The 18,491-nt window shown below is 37.6% G+C and overlaps 1 protein-coding gene across 8 annotated transcripts in view; it reads right to left on the bottom strand.

The window, feature by feature from the left end:
• The window catches only part of LOC126336622 (zinc transporter 2), a 627,171-nt gene that overhangs the window by 21,619 nt on the left and 587,061 nt on the right, over nt 1-18,491 (bottom strand). For 6 of the 8 annotated variants that reach the window (XM_050000502.1, XM_050000501.1, XM_050000498.1 and 3 more), the window contains one exon: nt 7,137-7,339. In XM_050000502.1, coding sequence (XP_049856459.1) covers nt 7,137-7,339 — 203 coding nt within the window. Of the gene's footprint in view, nt 1-7,136; nt 7,340-16,968; nt 17,266-18,491 lie in introns of those variants that run through there. The other 2 variants (XM_050000505.1, XM_050000504.1) reach the window with 2 other exon arrangements.

Here is an 18,491-nt window from a genome sequence, read left to right as displayed (position 1 = left end):
AAAATAACATTGGGGGAATGACAGTGTGAACGAATTCGGAGATGGCTGGAAGAGGAAAACAACGAAATTATTGGTGGTGTAGAAGATGAAGAAGAGAATGTCGATTTTCTGGAAGAAGTTAGTGATCATGACACAGAGTCAGAACATGACTGCAAAGATGACAATCCTCAAGAACACCTTCAACCATCAGAATCCTCAAATAATGACGAAGATGATATTTCATTATCAAATTTATCATCACATAATTTCTATTCTGAAAAAAAAAAAAGACAAGGGGAAGGAACCTACACTGTTATTTGCAAATGGAAAAAAACTCCCTACCAACAGGCTGTTAGAAGACGACTTCATAATACTGTCACACAAACAACCAGGCTCCCAAGGCACAACACGTGAGGTTAGTAACCCTTTAGAATCTTGGTTATTGTTTACTGACTTAAAAAGGTTGCAGCACATACAAGACTGCACAAATATAAAAATAACATCAAAGCAGATAAATTATGATAGACAATGAAACTGCAGGCTTACAAAGTTGACTGAATTGAAAGCTTTGTTTGGCGTCATGTACATAACAGGGCTACATAAGTCGTAATATACTTCGATTGATGACTTTAGGATTACTGATGGAACTGGCCTTGATTTCTGTTGTGCTTTTATGTCTAACTGTGATTTCAGTTTCATTCACACATGTGGAGAGTTTAATCTAATAGAAAAGTTGGCACCAATCACGCGGTTATACAATATCTTTGTCGACAACTGTGAGAAACATTGTAGAAACAATGAGTATATTACAGTGGATGAGATGCTAGAGAATTTCAGAGGATCGTGCAGATTTCATCAATACATGCCCAGCGAACCTGCAAAATATGGAATCAATGTGTTTTCTTTAATAGACGCTGTTACACTTTACAACAGAAAATTAGAGATTTATGTTGGTAAACAGCTGTAAGGACCTTTTTATCAAGACACTTTGACCACCGCATTTGTAAAGCAGCTAACTGCTCCCATATCAGGTAATGCACGAAATGTGACCATGGACAATTGGTTCAGAAGCATTCCTTTGGCAGAATATCTACTGAGAGATCACAGATTGACAGTGGCAGGTGCACTTTGAAAATATAAATCATAAATTACAAGCAAATTCAAGCAGAAGGGTACGCAAGAACATTCAACAATTTTTGGCTATCAACCAACAATCACTCTGCTGTCTTACTGCCCAAAGAAGAGAAAAACAGTAATATTTCCTTCAACAATGCATCACAATCGTGTCATAGATGATAGTGCCCACAAAACAATGTCCTGAAATTATGAGCTTTTACAATAAAACTTATCCACAGCAATTCTTGCACGAGTTTGCCTCCAATGGCCATAGCAGCTGCTCTTTACTTTTCTGGACGATGGTGCATTAAATGCTCACATAATACTGGACACAGTCAACCAGGCACACAAAATGGAACAAAGTTTTCTCGAAAACATTGGCATTTGAGCTGTATCACCCACAACTGCATTTACGAGCAGCTATTACGACTTTGCCTCGTGAGTTGAAAGAGTGTATAACATGATTCATACCTACTGTTCAGGGTATACCACTTGATGATAATGAGTTCGTACCAAAGAGAAAGCGTTGCATTCACTGTCCAAGACGAGCAGATAGAAAATTCAAATCTATTTGTTATTTTTGCAAGGGTAATATATGCCCAGTTCATACCAAACCAGTATGTACAGGCTGTATCAAAAAAGAAAATCTAGGTCCACTTAGATGTGTGAAAGTTTATACATTTTTTATCAGTTCATGTTTCTTTCTATTTTTTATTAGTTTTATGTCAGTGTTAAACTCAAATAATTGTCGGATTTAAAGAAATTGCTTGGTTTTCATAAAGAAATAAATATCATGATAAACTTGATCCTAAGAGACACTGTTTACACAGTGTAAATAAATAATTAACTTGCAATTACTTCTTTATTTCATTACAACTATATTACATAAATAGATTCTATATGTTATAACAGCAATAATTTTAAAAGTTGACCAAAGAGTAAGAATTTTACACGCGCGCACAAACGAGGAGGAGGAGGAGGAGGAGGAGGAGGAGGAGGAGGAGGAGGAGGAGAGATTGGGAGAGGGGGGAGAGGGAGGAAGGGGGGAGAGCGGGAGGGATTAAATAGAGGATAAGCAATGCTACTTCGTGCAAACATATCAGTAACAGAAAAATTCATGGCTTGCAAATTTAGTTGCAAGCAAACAATTCTACTTATAACCATCACTTTCAAAAGACAAACTGACCTCCTGAGATTTGCAGTCTACCACATTTCATGTTCTTTTTGATCTACAAGGCTTTCCAATGTGCATCCCCTCCTTCAAGGCTATCATGGTACTTTGAAAGCATGATGATGAATACTCTCTGCACTTATACAGTGCATTCATTAAACACCCATTTCTAACAATTTCAGCCTCACTTATGTTCAGTTACAACAAAATTTCACTCTTTTACCAAGAAAACCACAAGAATGCATATTTATAGAATCCATAATGAGAAGTTAAAGAATCATGGCAGAAATTTGCAATGTCCAGCAGAAAATGAGAGGAATATTAAGAAATAAGGCCAAAGCGTCATGGCATTTAAGAAACCAAAGAGTAAAATAAAAACCAGCATTAGCACGATAAGTAAAAACTACCAGACAAACACAGATATATACATTGGAAACTAACCAAAACATATTTAAATTTGTGAAAAATTACTTGATACTAGTCACTATTCAACATGAATCACAGACATAACTGGAAACTCAAAATATTAAGGGGCTATTCAACAAGCAGAAAGAAGTGAAAGCACACAACTGTCATTTAATCTTCACCACAGTCAAAAACTTAAAAAGCAGTTACCATGATTTGTTGTAATATGTTATCATATGAGGTGATCTCTGTGTGCTTACAAACCATTTTTAACCATTAGATTTGCCACCTATATACAGACTTGGTACATATACATTTTCTTGATGTTTCATTAAGAAAAGAGTGGATGGACCCCTGGGAGAAAGGAAGTCCACCATAATGAACATAAGAATAATAACCAAAAGTAGTAACCAGTCTCACTGTAGAGAACTGTTCAGAACAATGGGGATTTTCACTGCAACATGTGAGCTCGTTTACCAATCAGTTATGCACAGGAAAAATAACCTTGACAATTACTGCACAAACAGCTCCGTCCATGGAACAAGATCTAAACTGAACCTGCTTTTACCAAGAAAGAACAAACATAAAACAGCATTTTCAATCACAGAATAAAAAACTCTTCAATAAATCGCCAAAGAATACTAAAGAAATTACTAAAATAAACCAGTTTAAAAAGGCAGTTTAGAAGAACCTATTAAGCCAGAGGTTTTATACAGTGAAGGACTACCTGCACACCACAGAATAAGAGTTTGGTAAAAAGCATAAAATATATAAACCACAACACACATTATTTCACACACCACTGTTATTTAGTATAATGTTTTTATTTATTTGTGTGTGATATCCTGAACATCCAAACCTCTTTCCAAGCTCAACATGTCATAGCTTATTCAGTTATTCAGAAAAGCATGTGAAAAATTTACACACACTAAATGGAAACCAAATGCAGTCACCATGGTACTGACATCAGCTGATAGTGTGTTGTGTTACATTATGGAAATATTGTGTGTGTGTGTGTGCGTGGGGGGGGGGGGGGGGGGGTTGGCATGGTGTGGCGTGGCAGGGGCAGGGAGTCAGGAAGTGGGGGCTTGTGGGTGGTGCAAGGGGGGGGGGGGGGTGGGGGGGGGTGGAGGCACCTCAGTAATCAATACTGAAAAGTGAATGAATGAATAGAGTAGAACTATTAGTTTTCCATTATTAAAAACTTTCTCGCAAAGCAGTATTGTAAATTAGGGATAAGCTAAATGTGATTGCACTATTAAAAATAGGCTGGCCTCGTATTCAGGAGTTCCAGCCCCTCTGCAGCCATATTAATTTCAGTTTTCCATGGTTTCTGTAAATGACTTCAGACAAATGCCAGCATGGTACCTAACGTGCAGCTTGCAGTTAAATATATATTAAAACACATTTCTCAGTCATGGATTACAGAATTTAAATTATGAATTTACATAATGTTAGTCTACATTTTTGGAATGTTGATATCTAATGTCAAGTGATGTTTTTCAAACAATTAATAGCTAGTCACATGGCCGCACCTTGAAATGCCATTTACAGCTGTGTGCAGTAGATGTTTGGGGGCATGTCTTTGACAAAGTGCGGCTCGTAAGGGCTTCCAGAAGGCTCAGTACTTTTAGCCCAGCTGTCCTACTTCACAGGCAGAACTTAGGAGATGTGATTAATTTCTTCCTGTTGGTGGGTGTTATAATTTAACTTACATCCTATGAATATATGCTGTTTCAAATCACCAGCACATTAAAGTTCTCTTGGAAATTTGGCGTTATTGGTCAAATTTGCTGCAGGAAACTAACAGGAAATGCCATATTCCTGCTTTATGAATTTTTGAATTTCATTGTTTTTGTATTATAACTTCCATGTTGCATACATTTACAGTTTGAAGACAATGGTGCATTAAAGACGTGATCAAAAACATGTCATTCTCTGTACCTTTTTTTTATGTATACCTGAAGTGAGTTTGTTCCAGCGTGTAAACATGCCAGGGAATATGGACCAATGAACTGCAAAACTGTTTTCTACATCGCTACCTGATTTGATTGCAATTCAGTATTTATACATTGATCCAAAAATTACAGAACAAGAACAGCCATGTCACAGAAGTGACACTGTCTTGTCACATTAAACTCATAAATGCTTGGGATTGAACATACACAAAAGTTTAAAAGAGAGACTAACATACACAGCATTAATTAACTCTCTCCAAAACATACTTTTTACTACAGTTGGTTGTGATAAGGTGTTAGGAATTGTGATGTCGATGAATAAATTTGCTGCTTTATCTTGGAGCAAGCTTTTGATGTTATTTAGTGAAATGGCACAAAGATACAGAGATACAGTATGTGAACTTTTGGCTAGAGTGTGATAGTGCCACCCCTCCTCCTCCTACAACATGGATATCTGGGTTTTGGGGATACGACCGATCTTTAGCATAGCCCGAGGTGTGGGTTAGCTCCGATCAATTAATGCCACTCCATTCCCCAGTTTGGAAACCAAAAGTAATGCCTGATTTCTACTGTAAGGCCACAGTTAACCACCTGTTCCAACTTTGTCGAACTAGGATTGTAAGTACATAAATGACTATTTTTGTTCGTAAGCTTCAGTATCACAATATGACCAAATCATTGTAAAAGTGGCCTAAGAATGAATAAAACCACCACCACCACCTGCATGCCACAGGCAATCACCATCCATCACGGAAGTTCTGAGCTTAGAACACTGTTCCATAGTGCACGTTCTCCATCATACAAGGTAACAAGACTGATTTTTTATCTACCAAAGTTTTTTCTTTCAAACAATAACATTGTCCCCTTCCATGTAGTTTCCTTCAGCATCTGTACACCGGCAAAGTAGTTGTTCCCAGTCTTGCTAGTAATGCTGAAAGGCTTCAACTATTGGGGTCTTTAAACTGTCAGCCACATTCTTTTGAATGTACTTCAGAGTCCAAAAAAATGCCCTTGTGAGACTTCTTCAAATTCGCGAAAAGAAGAAAGTCACAAGGACTAAGATCAGGTGAACAGGGGGGTTCTGGAACAAAAGGAATGTCTTTTAACATCAAAAATTCCGAGACAGAGGAGGCCTTGTGACATGGGGCTTTGTCACGGTGCAGCATCCGCTTGTCTTCAATGTATGGCCTCAGTCGACTAACTTTTCTCCTGAGCCTTTCAAGGACATCTTTATAAAACACTTGGTTGACAGTTTGTCCTGAAGAAACAAATTCTTTATGAACAATACGTCTACTGTCAAAAAATCAGCATTGTTTTGATCTTTGGTTTGATCATTTGAGTTTTTTCCAGTTAAGAAGATGCATCATTGTGGCACTTTTTCCGGTCAAGGAGGTGTATCAGTGTGCCACTCCTCACACTGTCGCTCTGTCTCAGAATCATATTCAAAACTCCAGACTTTATTAACTGTAGTCACACAAATGAACCATTTGTGGTCACTGCCGATCCTCTCAAGAGGATCAAGCAAACATTTCTTTGATTGTCCTCCTCCTTAGTTGTGAGGTTTTTCAGCACCATTCTGACACAAACTTTTCACCTTTGGGCAAAATTTGATGTACAGTAAAATGTTTAACTTTAACAGGTCACCAATCATCCTTATTGTTAAACGTCAGCCTGATCTCACAAGAGCATGCACATTTTCAGCTTTTCGACAGTTTTTAAGTTGGATGTCTCCCTGAGTAAGGTTCATCTGTAATGTATTCTCAGCCTTCCAAAAAGATTTATGCCAACAAAGAAATTGTGTGCCTGATACAAAAACACAATTTCACTGATGGCACTCTCAAAATTCACATGATGGCTGTACAGAGTTGAAATCAGACTGAGCATGTTGAAACTCAACTAAGCATCTGAAAGGGATGAACAAATCAGTCTACACAAGTAGAACAACGGAGTGTCTCCACATCACTCACAGTGTTGCCAGTCTCATTAATTTTCTCACATACCTCGTACCAAGAAAGCCTTGTGGAGGAACTAAAGACACTAGAAGAATGTTTTCAAAAAGAACAGATACTCGTAACCGTAGGCTGAGTGTGCCCTTCAATGAAAATTGTTATCACACATAGATTGGGAACTGGCACCAATGAAGAAGCAGCCAGAATTTCATACTTTCCATTCACTGTTGCCATTTCCTGGACAACTGAGAGAATACATCAAAGACATGATTTCCAATGCTCGTTGATCTCTACAATGAAATTAAAAGGTCTACTATGTTGTGGGAAAGATAACCAAGGACACAGAAAACCAAGCTGTATCAAATACTGTTTGAGCATATTCTGGTAATGTATGCAGCTCTCTTTTTGAAAATCTGTGGTCTTCATCATGGAACAGATTTTCTGCTAAGAAATATATTATTTGACTTAATAAATGTAAATATTATTGCTTCTTTCCTACTTTACCAACCTAAAGATGTAAAGACTTATAAAATTTGATTATACTCTGCAGATTCTTACTGATTGTCATCGAATCACGTCTCTCACGAGAGGTGGCTGGGGAGAGGCCACCAGGTCTGTCAACGACTTCACCCTCGGTGACAACACAGCATCCACTTGACTTTCCGTGAACACAGTAAATAATTCGTCGTGGATGTGAAAAGGTTTCTCCATTCCTTGAGAGGGAGGGCGGAAGACTTCCATATGTGGCACTATTCTGGTACCTGCAAAATAAGAAAGAAGATAATGTTTTCTTATTCCATCAAGTATGGGAAGCATGAACAAGTAAAGCATAAGAATTCCATTTTAGTAACACATTAAAGTGCAATTTTTATTAGCTATGCATGTCTGCATACACACGAGGATAAAACACAGATCAGGGAGTCTTGAGAAGCCAAAGACACACAATTGAACTGTTGATGGGAAAAGAAAATCTTTCTGTTAAATATTCATTTCCCAAAAACAACAAAGCTGTGAGTGGATCTCCTATTCATCAAAAAGCATTCAAAATCACAAAAATTTAGAGCAACGCGAGTTTAGTTAAAGCAACCATGGCCTTGATAAATTCAAGATCAGGCAGTGCAACTTTTTTTTTCCAAATGTGCAGAAAAATCCAGTTCAACTGATGAAAACAGGAAAAGATACTAGAAATATACACAGGTTATCATAAAGAAATGTGATGACACTATTCTTTTCTCCAGAGGTCTACCCAGTAAACGTAAGGCAGGAAAATTTTGAATGAAAGACTTACTTTTTTACTGTGCATTAGTATGAAAAGCAATTTTGAAAGATTTGTCACCGTTATAGGTAAGGCTACTACTAGATGTATCGTTTCAGTGAGATTGGGTAAACTGAACACGGTTTGGTATTCAAACTGTAGTACCAGGTTGACAAGGGCAACAATTACTTAGTGGTTGTTGTCATATAATTAAAACACGAGGAGGCATAATAGAAAAGTCATCTTGTTTTTGGATAATGCTACAACACATAGCAATGCCATGCTAACAAATGTGAAACTTGTCTTCTGCCAATGAAAACTACTTCATGTAGCCAGCCCCTGGATGGAGAGGATTGTTCAGAATTTTGAAGTTTCACATGGACACAGATAAACAACCAATAAATATGCTGGAAGTTACTCTGTGGATATTTTCTGCCTTGACGTAAATCTCTTTCATTCTAGTCAGCAACTGCATTGTTCCTTTCTTTCTTTTTTTATCTTTTAATGAAATGAGAAGTGAGGAGGATAGAGGGAAGGAGGGAAGGGAAGGGGGTAGGGAGGGAGGGGGGAGAGGGAAGGAGGGAAGGGAAGGGGGTAGGGAGGGAGGGGGGAGAGGGAAGGAGGGAAGGGAAGGGGGTAGGGAGGGAGGGGGGGAGAGGGAGAGGGAAGGAGGGAAGGGAAGGGGGTAGGGAGGGAGGGGGGAGGGAAGGGAAGGGGGTAGGGAGGGGGGAGAGGGAGAGGGAGAGGAATAATGACCTACCTTTAGCCAGCAATAAGTGTGACCAGAGGCATGAGGTCAACAGAAGTAATATTCTCGATTTGCTTCGTGTAATAATGGGATCTGAGGGTTATGGCACTGTTGACAGCTCACTGCACGCAGATGTCTCAACAGATGTTTGTGAATTCGATCTTCTTCAGAAAGAGTAAGATGCTGGTGATGACGGATGTAATGGTGGTAATGATACTGCTGAACAGGACTACCCTCCATTTACAAGAAGGTTTTTATGAAATACAGATGAAGATGAACTCAGTTTGGATCTGAACTTTAACCACATATTGAATAGTCAGTTACAACAACTAGAAGATTCAGAAAACAATAGATGATTATTTTGAACAATATGGATCTGGACATAGATAGTCAGAACCTAGTGAAAATTATAGAGCATTTAGAGTTAACTAATTTTATGAAAAATTACAATACTACATGCACTGTACTTTCATTTTTTTCAATTTAATTCTAAGAATGCTTTTGTAGACTTGAAATTTGCAAATGTATTTTGTTTGATGAATGTTGGAAAATCCATAAGAAAAGCTGTTCAGAAAGTACTGTGATTTTGTAATTCTACTTTTCAATGACCTACACTTCTCTCTGTGTAACACACACTTCTCAATTATGGGCATTTCACTCCGAGCTGCCTGCCATGAGAAATTTCATTCTACTAGTATCAGTTTAGCCCATTTCAGTGGTATCATCTTCAACAGTTACTAGACAATACGCAATTTGTGAATCAAGACAACACAGAAACAGTTCACAACTGTGTGAGAGTTCCCCAAACATAAGCAAACACATCGTATCCTTTTCTGATTGTGTTAACCTCATTCCACTTACCACGCAACCTCCTAGATGATGTAAATCAGTGTTTGCCGTTCACAGTTCAACCATATAATACACCACCCCTGCATTTCATCGTGTGTTGATGCAAACAAACATGCATTTTTGAGACATTTTGGAAGTTACCATTGTCCTTTGCGTAATCTATGATCAATCTGTAGCAAATCGATGTTTGTGATTTAGTTACTGTTGCATATTTTTGAACTAACTAATTGTGTTACATCTAGCTTTCCTTATGGAGGAGTAGTCCCATGTATTATCTGCATTTATCATAAATTAATTCTGTTTTTGAGTTTGCTAACAACTATAATTAACATCAAAACATTTTAGGAAACTAGTAATTTTTACCACAAGTTTTCATGTTGCCTTAATAGAAATCTTGTTTTCTGTATTTGCTTCAATTCTTATAGGGAATTAGCAACATTTATCTCAACAGATTAAAAGATAATCTGTGGGGTTAATTTAAAGTTATTTTTTTCCCTGCCTTGTAATACACTGCACCAGCCAAAATACAGCCCCACGGTGTATACGGGTTTTGAACACAGGATGAGTTGGGTGATGTTCGTAAACAGCTGGAACTTGCCGTGACTACTGTCAAACTATTGGCAGCTGCTGTAAATTGGTATGTTGGAAGAGCTCCCGAGAGTCGTGTACCTGTGATATTTGTACCAGAGTACCTCAAGTACTATTCTCTGCCATGGATCTTGTCTCCTCTGCAGAAAGTACAGGATCTGTCATCACTCATCCACTTGGCCGCGAGTGACGTGTCAATGGTAGATCTAGGCGTCCTGTACAGGGTGGACGGGGACCAAGAAGGACTCAGGGTGTTACACTGATCATCGTACCCTACAAGTTTGAGGTGCAGTCTTTCGATGAGACTGGGACTGTGCCAGCGGGACTCCCTTCATCTGTTTTGTCTGGTTTCAGGAGGCGGCAAATGCAAAAGGAAAGGAATACAAACATACGGTGAATGACGGTAACCCTTATGGAAACAGTAGCAAGGGACAGGAAAGGATACCAGGTGCACTCAGTGCGTATGCCTGTGGGGTCTCATTCAACATGTTGAAGAAGCCATTTCCACTGCCACTGAGGGAACAGGGTATAACCAACTGCAGATTGTGGTGCATGTTGAACAAATGATGCCTGTCGTCTGGGCTCCAAGGTCGTTTCAGTGACTGGCAGAGAAGATGGAGAACACCAGCCTTAAGGATGCAGTTTCAACGAAGCTCAAAATTTGCAACATTGCCCCCAGAACTGATCATGGCCTTTTGGTTCTGAGTTGAGTGGATACAAACCAGAGACTTCAAAGGTTCTGTGACAAGCTATGCTGGGACTTACTGGACTTGCACCATAGGGATGAGAACTGTAAAGCCCCCTAAATGGGTCGGGCCAGTCTCAGAGGCTGTTACTCAGGAAGCTGATTGTGCACGAGTTGCACACAAGGGTTTTTAAAACTAGGTGTGACTCCACCCAACCCAAATAATGGTAGCTGTAGAAAACCCAGAAGTATTGGTGTATGATTGAAAGAAAAGGCTCCCACAGGTAAGAGTATTAAAATCCTAATGGTAAACTGCCAAAGCATTCACAATATAGTGCCAGAGTTTGAAGCACTCAAGAAAGGCAGAGCAGCTCAAGTAATATGAGGTACAGTGGGCATAAAATGATAATTGGATCCTTCTATCGCCCACCAGACTCATCTACTGATGTAACCAAAAACTTTAAGAGAAACCTCAGTTCACTTGTACATAAGTTGCCTAATCACACTGTAATCATCAGTGGAGACTTTAACCCATTATATCCCAAATTAATTTTTTTAAATTGAATTTTTTATTCCTTAATTATAATTTACATAGTGTATGAACCACAATAAGTATGAAAATAGCCAAAGAATATTTATACATTCTGATATAACGACTGTCCTCAAAATAGGACGCTGGGATCTAACAGTATCGTATAGCATACTAAACTGTATTCAAGTCTTAACTATTTATTTCTTGTGAATTAATAATTTATTGTATATTTATAAATAAATATGTGCTCCCAATAGTAGGTCATCCCTTGCAGTATCTTCTGGATCCTTTCCACAGTATAAATCAAATTTGAAACACTTGCTCCACAAAGAGACCACAGCTTATAGCCAAATCTAATAGGCTTGCCTTGGATAAACTGTTTCAGCCCACTTTGTCCATAGTATTTGACTATCGTTTCGTCAATTGACAAATTTTATTCAAATATTCCAAATTTTTGAAAAGAATCATTTATCATTTTCAGGAGACATCTAGTTTTGAATCCGCGATCGTGTTTGTTTTCATTGGCTATGTCATTATCTTGAAAATGAAGCAATGTTTTCAACTTCTGATATTTATTCCTTGACGTAGCTGTCTTTATAATTGGTATGCGAACATCTTCATCCTCAGACCAGTATAGCTTCTTAACAGGGAGCTTATGGTAGCAAGCAAAAAGAAGAAATCTGACAAAGACCCTCACTTCTTCAACTGTGAGGATAAAATCCTGCATATTCTTCATACTTAGTGCATATCTCACAGTTTCTTTCACTATGAACTCGTATATGTTTCATTCTTCAAAAATTTCCTTCCGAGTCAAGGAAGAAAGTTGTTCCTTCAATTCCTCTCTCTTTGTGGTGACGTCATGCTCACTAGTTTGAGACAGCTTTGTATAAACTGGAGGTGTCTTTTTCCAATTGCTTTTCTCATCAGTAAGACGTCTCTTCTTCGATTTACTTCTGGAAACTAGAAATGTGCTTGGTAGCGAAGTTTTACATACAGTTTCTTTGTTATTCTCTGATGTTGCAACATAATGTAAGGGGTCGTTAGTTAACTCAGCAACAAAATCTGGTAAAATTACTATGTTCTAAAAAGAAAATACATCAGCAGTAACAGAGTTTCATATTCGAACGTGCTGCAATACAAATAACTGAAATGATAACACCAAGTCCCAGTGTCCTATTTCGAGTACACCAAACTTTATAACAATGGAAAACAATGAATATAACTCCAATTGAGCTAACAATGCAAGTAGTTTAAAAGAGACATTGTTGACTATAAATAATTACAAAATTATCTTTGCCACATATTTCAAATCTTACTAAATTGTCGATAAAGTAAATACCTGTAATAACGAAAAGTGTCCCTTAGTATACAATAATCAATTAATGGTAGGGTTTATTGTTTTTAATTTCCTCTAAGCATACATTTGTTATAAAAAGCATCAACAAATGACATAGAATATTAATAGTTGCAAATTATTGTGTATTTATAAATAAATATGTGCTCTGTCCTCAAAATAGGGCACTGGTACTTAATGGGTTAATCGTCCAACAAATTAAAAATTGGAAAATTACAGTTTTGTTTGTGGTGACATGAAGGGACATCCTGTGAAACTTTGCTGCACACATTCTCCAAAAAATACCTCGAACAGATAGTTAGGAACCCTATTCGCCATGGAAATATATTGGATTTAATGGCAAAGACCTGAACTCTTTGAGGATGTCCACATCAAAACTGGTATCAGTAACCCTGATGTGGATGTGGCTACAATGATTACCAAAGTACAAAGGACAACTGAAACTCGCAGAAATACATATTTGTTAAGTAAACTAGATAATAAATCAGTAGTGTCATAGGTCAGTGAGGAACTTGAAACTTTCAGCACAGGCCAGGAGCATGCAGAGGAACTCTGTCTCAAGTTTAAAAGAATAGTTGATCATGCACTGGGTAGGTATGTACCCAGTAGAACAGTTCATAATGGGAGGGAACCTCCATAGTATACAGTCACTGTAAAGTAACTTCTAAAGAAAAAGAGATTACTGTGTAATAGGTGTAAAAGAAAGTGTAGGGCTATAGATAGAGAGATGCTGAATGAAATGCATTTGGCTGTCAAGAGCACTATGTGATACCTTGAATGACTACCGTGCAAAATATTACAAAAGCTGAAATGCTTAACTCTGTTTTCAAATGTTTCTTTACAAAGGAAAACCCAGATGAATTTCCACAATTTAATCATTGTACCACTAAAAAGATGAATGAAATGAGTATTGGCATTAGTGGCATTGGGAAACAACTGAAATCATTAAAATTGAACAAAGCTCCCAGCCCCAAAAGAATCCCTGTCAGATTCTATGCTGAATTTGCGGCTGAGTTATCCCCTGTTCTAATTATAATCTATTGTAGATCCATCAAACAAAAACCCTGCCCATTTCTTGGAAAAAGGCAGAGGTCACACCTGTCTACAAAAAGGGTAGTAAATGTGATCCACAAAACTACTGTCCAATATCCTTCACATCAATTTGCTGTAGACTCTTAGAACATATTCTGAGCTCAAACATAATGCGTTACCTTGAACAGAATGACCTCCTCAATGCCAACCAGCATGGATTTCAAAAACTAATCATGTGAAACAAAACTCAACTTTCTCACATGGCATACTGAAAGTTTTGGATCAAGAATATCAGATCGGGTAGTATTTCTTGATTTCTGAAAAGCATTTGACTCAGTCCCAAACATATTTTTATCATCAAAAGTATTATCATGTGGGGTATCAAGTGAATCTGTGATTGGATTGAGGACCTTTTGGTAGGGAGGACCTGGCATTTTATCTTGGATGGCGAATCATCGTCAGATGTAAAGTAACTTTGGGTGTGCCCCAGGGATTTGTCTTGGGATCCTTGCTGTTCATGTTGTATATTAATGACCTTGTAAACAATATTAATAGCAAAATCAGGCTTTTTGTGGCTGATGCAGTTGTCTATAATGAAGTACTATCTGAAAGAAGCTGCATATATACTGTCAGAACTTGATAAGATTTCAAAGTGGCACAGAGATTGACAACTTGCTTTAATTGTTCAGAAAAGTAAAATTCTGCTCTTCACAAAACAAAAAACAACATAGTATCCTATGACTATAATATCAATGAGCCACTGCTGGAGTCAGCCCACTCATACAAATACCTGGGTGCAACACATGCTTAGGGATATGAAATGGAATGATCACACAGGTTTAAGTCAAGGGGAAAGCATCTATTGGTAGAATACTGGGGAAGTGCAATCAGTCTGTAAAGGAGATTGCTAACAAATCACCTGTGCGATCAGATCTAAAATACTGATCTAGAATGGGGCATGTACCAAGTAGGACTAACGGGATATTCAACGTATACAGAGAAGGGCAGCCCAAATTGTGACAGGTTTGTTTAATCTGTGGGAGAGATTCACAGAGATCCTGCAGGAACTGAACTGTAAGACTCTTGAGACAGATGTAAACTACCCCGAGAAAGTCTATTAACAAAGTTTAAAGAACTGGCTTGAAACGAAGACTCTAGGAATATGCTACAACCCCCTATGTATCACCCTCATAGTTATAATAAGGATAAGATAAGAATAATTACTGCATGCACAGAGGCATTCAAACAATCATTCTTCCCATGGTCTGCATGTGAATGTAACAGGAAAAATTACACTATTACATTTCCTAATACAACTGTCCATTATCACACTTTCAGTTAATGAATGGATCATATGACAAACAATAATTCTGGAATAATCCATGAGCTCTGTTCTCTCTCAACTAATATTAACTATTATTGTTTAGTTCATAAATTCAAATATGAAATCTTCAGACCTGTACGCAAATATTGGTGTTGTGTAAGCAATAGCAATCAACACACATCCTTCCTATTTTAAAACAAAAGGTCATTTTCTGGCATGTAAATGAGACAGCATCAGATTCAGAGATGAGGAAATTTTGCGTGTCCAATGGACCACTAGGCAATGAAGTATCCAAAACTGAAAAAAAATTATTAAGTGTTAGGTACAAATTCTAATTTTAGGTCACTAATATCTTGAACCTGTAGCATAAGGTAAGTGATGACAAACTGTTAATGTATATGGTTAAGATGATAATTTCAACTTTTTAAAATAAATATGCCCTTATTTTTTATGCATTCCCTTTTAGGTCAATGCACTTTTTACAACACTTTTCCAATGAATCAATTCCGACCTTGGTGTGCTATTACAGAAAAACTGCTGGACACTCATCTACAGCTTTTATATCTCTTTGCTGATCTCAAACATTCTCAAGCACAAAGTTTCTTAATTAATATGGTAATTGGTGGAAATCAGAGGGTGCCAAATGTAATTAATAGTGGAGAAACCAACAATTGGTACTGATCTGGACCCAATGGAAGTGAGATCCATCTTTCACAAAGCTTTCTCATACTTACAGAATCACGTAAAATGCCCTGTAGTCTTTCTCCTGATAGGCCTACACCATCGGCTATTTTGTACATTTTTCACTGCTGATCATGCAGTATCGTACTGTGAATTGTCTCAATGTCTCCATCTGTAGCTGCTGTTTTGGGACTTCCTTACTTTAGACCATCTTCAAGTAAAGTAAAGCAATTTTGAAATTCAGTTGCTCATTTCTTAACTACTGAAAACAGGGAAGCAGGCTCCTTTAAAATCATAGTTCCATTGGAAATAAACAGCCCAAAATAAAGATGTGGCACTTCCAATCACCAATTTTAATGAATCACTCAAGACAACTACATGAAAAGCTCTGCTGTAAACAAAACTATTCCTCAGATCAAACTGACTTGCATTATCAGGCTGTAGGTACAGCACTTTCTGTTTGCCCTAATACTGTAATAACTGAACAAGAAGGGACTGAAATAAAACAGGTATTCATAAAACACACACACACACACACACACACACACACACACACACACACACAGAGAGAGAGAGAGAGAGAGAGAGAGAGAGAGAGAGAGAGAGAGAGAGAGAGAGATATCAACATAGATTTTAAGATTTGCACAATCAATATTAAAAAGTAGTTAGTCATGCCAAGAATACTCGTTATGGTCTATGTATATAGGGGAATGAGTGAAACATTCTTGAAGTAACATTTATGTCAAAAAATATCGACATGTACATCAATACTGGATGGATATTTAAAGGGACATGATGAGACTGACAATTTCCTTTGTGTAAATGAGATAGATATTGAAAAATAATTATAATTTCTCTTAGTTCCATTTAATGAAGAAAACACATAACGAATAATCAACACCACCAGAATCTCAGTTATGTAAGGGCTGTGTTAGTAGGTCACTAGCATTTTGTTGAGAAAGATTTCTTTTCACCTTGGGCATGGAATATAAAACACAACACAACACTGATAACATTTAACAAAAACAAAACTATAAAAGCTGAACTTCTGACATTACAATGATGTAAAAGATTTAGCTTCAGGAAAACAGAGCCTAAATGTAGTCCCTCACCCAATTTGTCAGTCTACACAGGCAAATAAACAACAAACTTCGGTAAATAGGACAAAAATAAAAATAAGCTATCTCAGATTTAATATGTAAGTTAATACAACATCAAAAGAAAAACAACATATATAGCAGGAAGCACTTTGTAAATTTATACACAATAATTTAAACACTGACAGGACTATTCTTGCATTAAATGAAATTGTACATGCTAATTACAAATTTACTTTCCTTACAGTTTGGTGAGTGGGTGCCTCTCTTTGTCCTCCATATCAAATTAAGTAACAGACACTCCACACAACATGAAGCACAATTTCATCACAAGAAAGCATTAAAATAGCAAAGCACATATTATTTCATGGCTGAAGCCAACACAAGACACTGAGCTAGACACTGAAGTATATGAAAGAAACTGTTTAAATTCGTGAAACAATCACAAAGTCTGGACACATACATTACACAGGCACCATTGCAAGATAGACAGTACTGTCAAACACAGAGGCAAATAGGAACACTTGTTTATATAGACCTGGGGCAGTGGTGCCGTGTGACTTGCTCGCAGAGTTAAGTGGCCAGGCTGGGGGATTACTTAACACCATCTGCTGCATATCTCAACTGTGGGATAATGAACTGCTCCTCCATCTGAGTACAAGCCTCTTATCAGCAAACCCTTATACACATTGGGAGACTGGCAATGATAACATCAGTCAACATTGTGGACTTGGAAAAACATGTGGTACTATGTCCAGCATTAAAAATACATTTTTTTAAGGAACTTTCTTGTGTAAATACTAATCACACATGGATAAATGTTTTAATAAATGGTAGGATACATTAAGCCGTTATTGGTATTTTCCTACTTCCTGTTATTTGTACCACAATGGCCAAAATTCGTTAAAATAGCCTAAAAGTTACGAGGAATGATTATTCGAATAAACAATGAACTGAATTACGCTTACATTAAACACTTATTAAAAATACACTTTCCCTGTAACTTATCTATCAGTACCGCATTATTCATCACGAAAACAGGGGTGTGCGAAAGCATCTTTACCGGCACAGTCAGACCTCACAGGACGAGGAAAGCATTTCAGTTATTAAGACGGAACAAAGTTGGCGCTGAGCTGACAGCAATTGTAAAGTGATATGCTGACTTTCCAGCAACGCAGCGGCATGTGCCTCGGTGCACTTGAAGTGCCTCGACTGCAGAAAATATATTTTTTCTGTGGACATTATGTTCTATCAGTTCACATTTAAGCATAGTGAACAAACCTTTTTCTCTGCGCAGCTTCCTGTTACGCTAAATGTACACGCAAATTTCTCTGAAGCTGCAGATGTTGGAAAACGTAATTCTACTTTTTTTTAAAATCTTTTCCTTAGGTGACTCTTGCGACTGAAGACACGAGTCTGCCATAACGTTTATTCAAATGTTCGTCTGATGCGTTTCACAATGACCGGTTTCGGCTAACTTCCATCACCAGGTCATTATGTGATGGGGAATACTCCTCATGATAGCAGCAAGCCAACGTGGATTGTACAGTAACGTGCGATCAAGACGAACATTTATGAATAACTACCATTATTGACTCAAAACAGACCCAATGAAAATGGCGAAGAGCATGGAAATAATGACTAACTGTTAATAGTAGAGAATTAGACAGTTGATGGCAGACTGGGCACTTTGTGAGAAATATTTCTGCAGTCTTGCGAAAGCCGAGTGGAAAATTTACGAAGCAGAATCTACGTCTAGAACTATATC

The sequence above is a fragment of the Schistocerca gregaria genome, chromosome 2, assembly GCF_023897955.1.
Source record: "Schistocerca gregaria isolate iqSchGreg1 chromosome 2, iqSchGreg1.2, whole genome shotgun sequence".
Lineage (NCBI taxonomy): Eukaryota > Metazoa > Arthropoda > Insecta > Orthoptera > Acrididae > Schistocerca > Schistocerca gregaria.
This window is presented reverse-complemented; position numbering and strand designations above follow the sequence as displayed.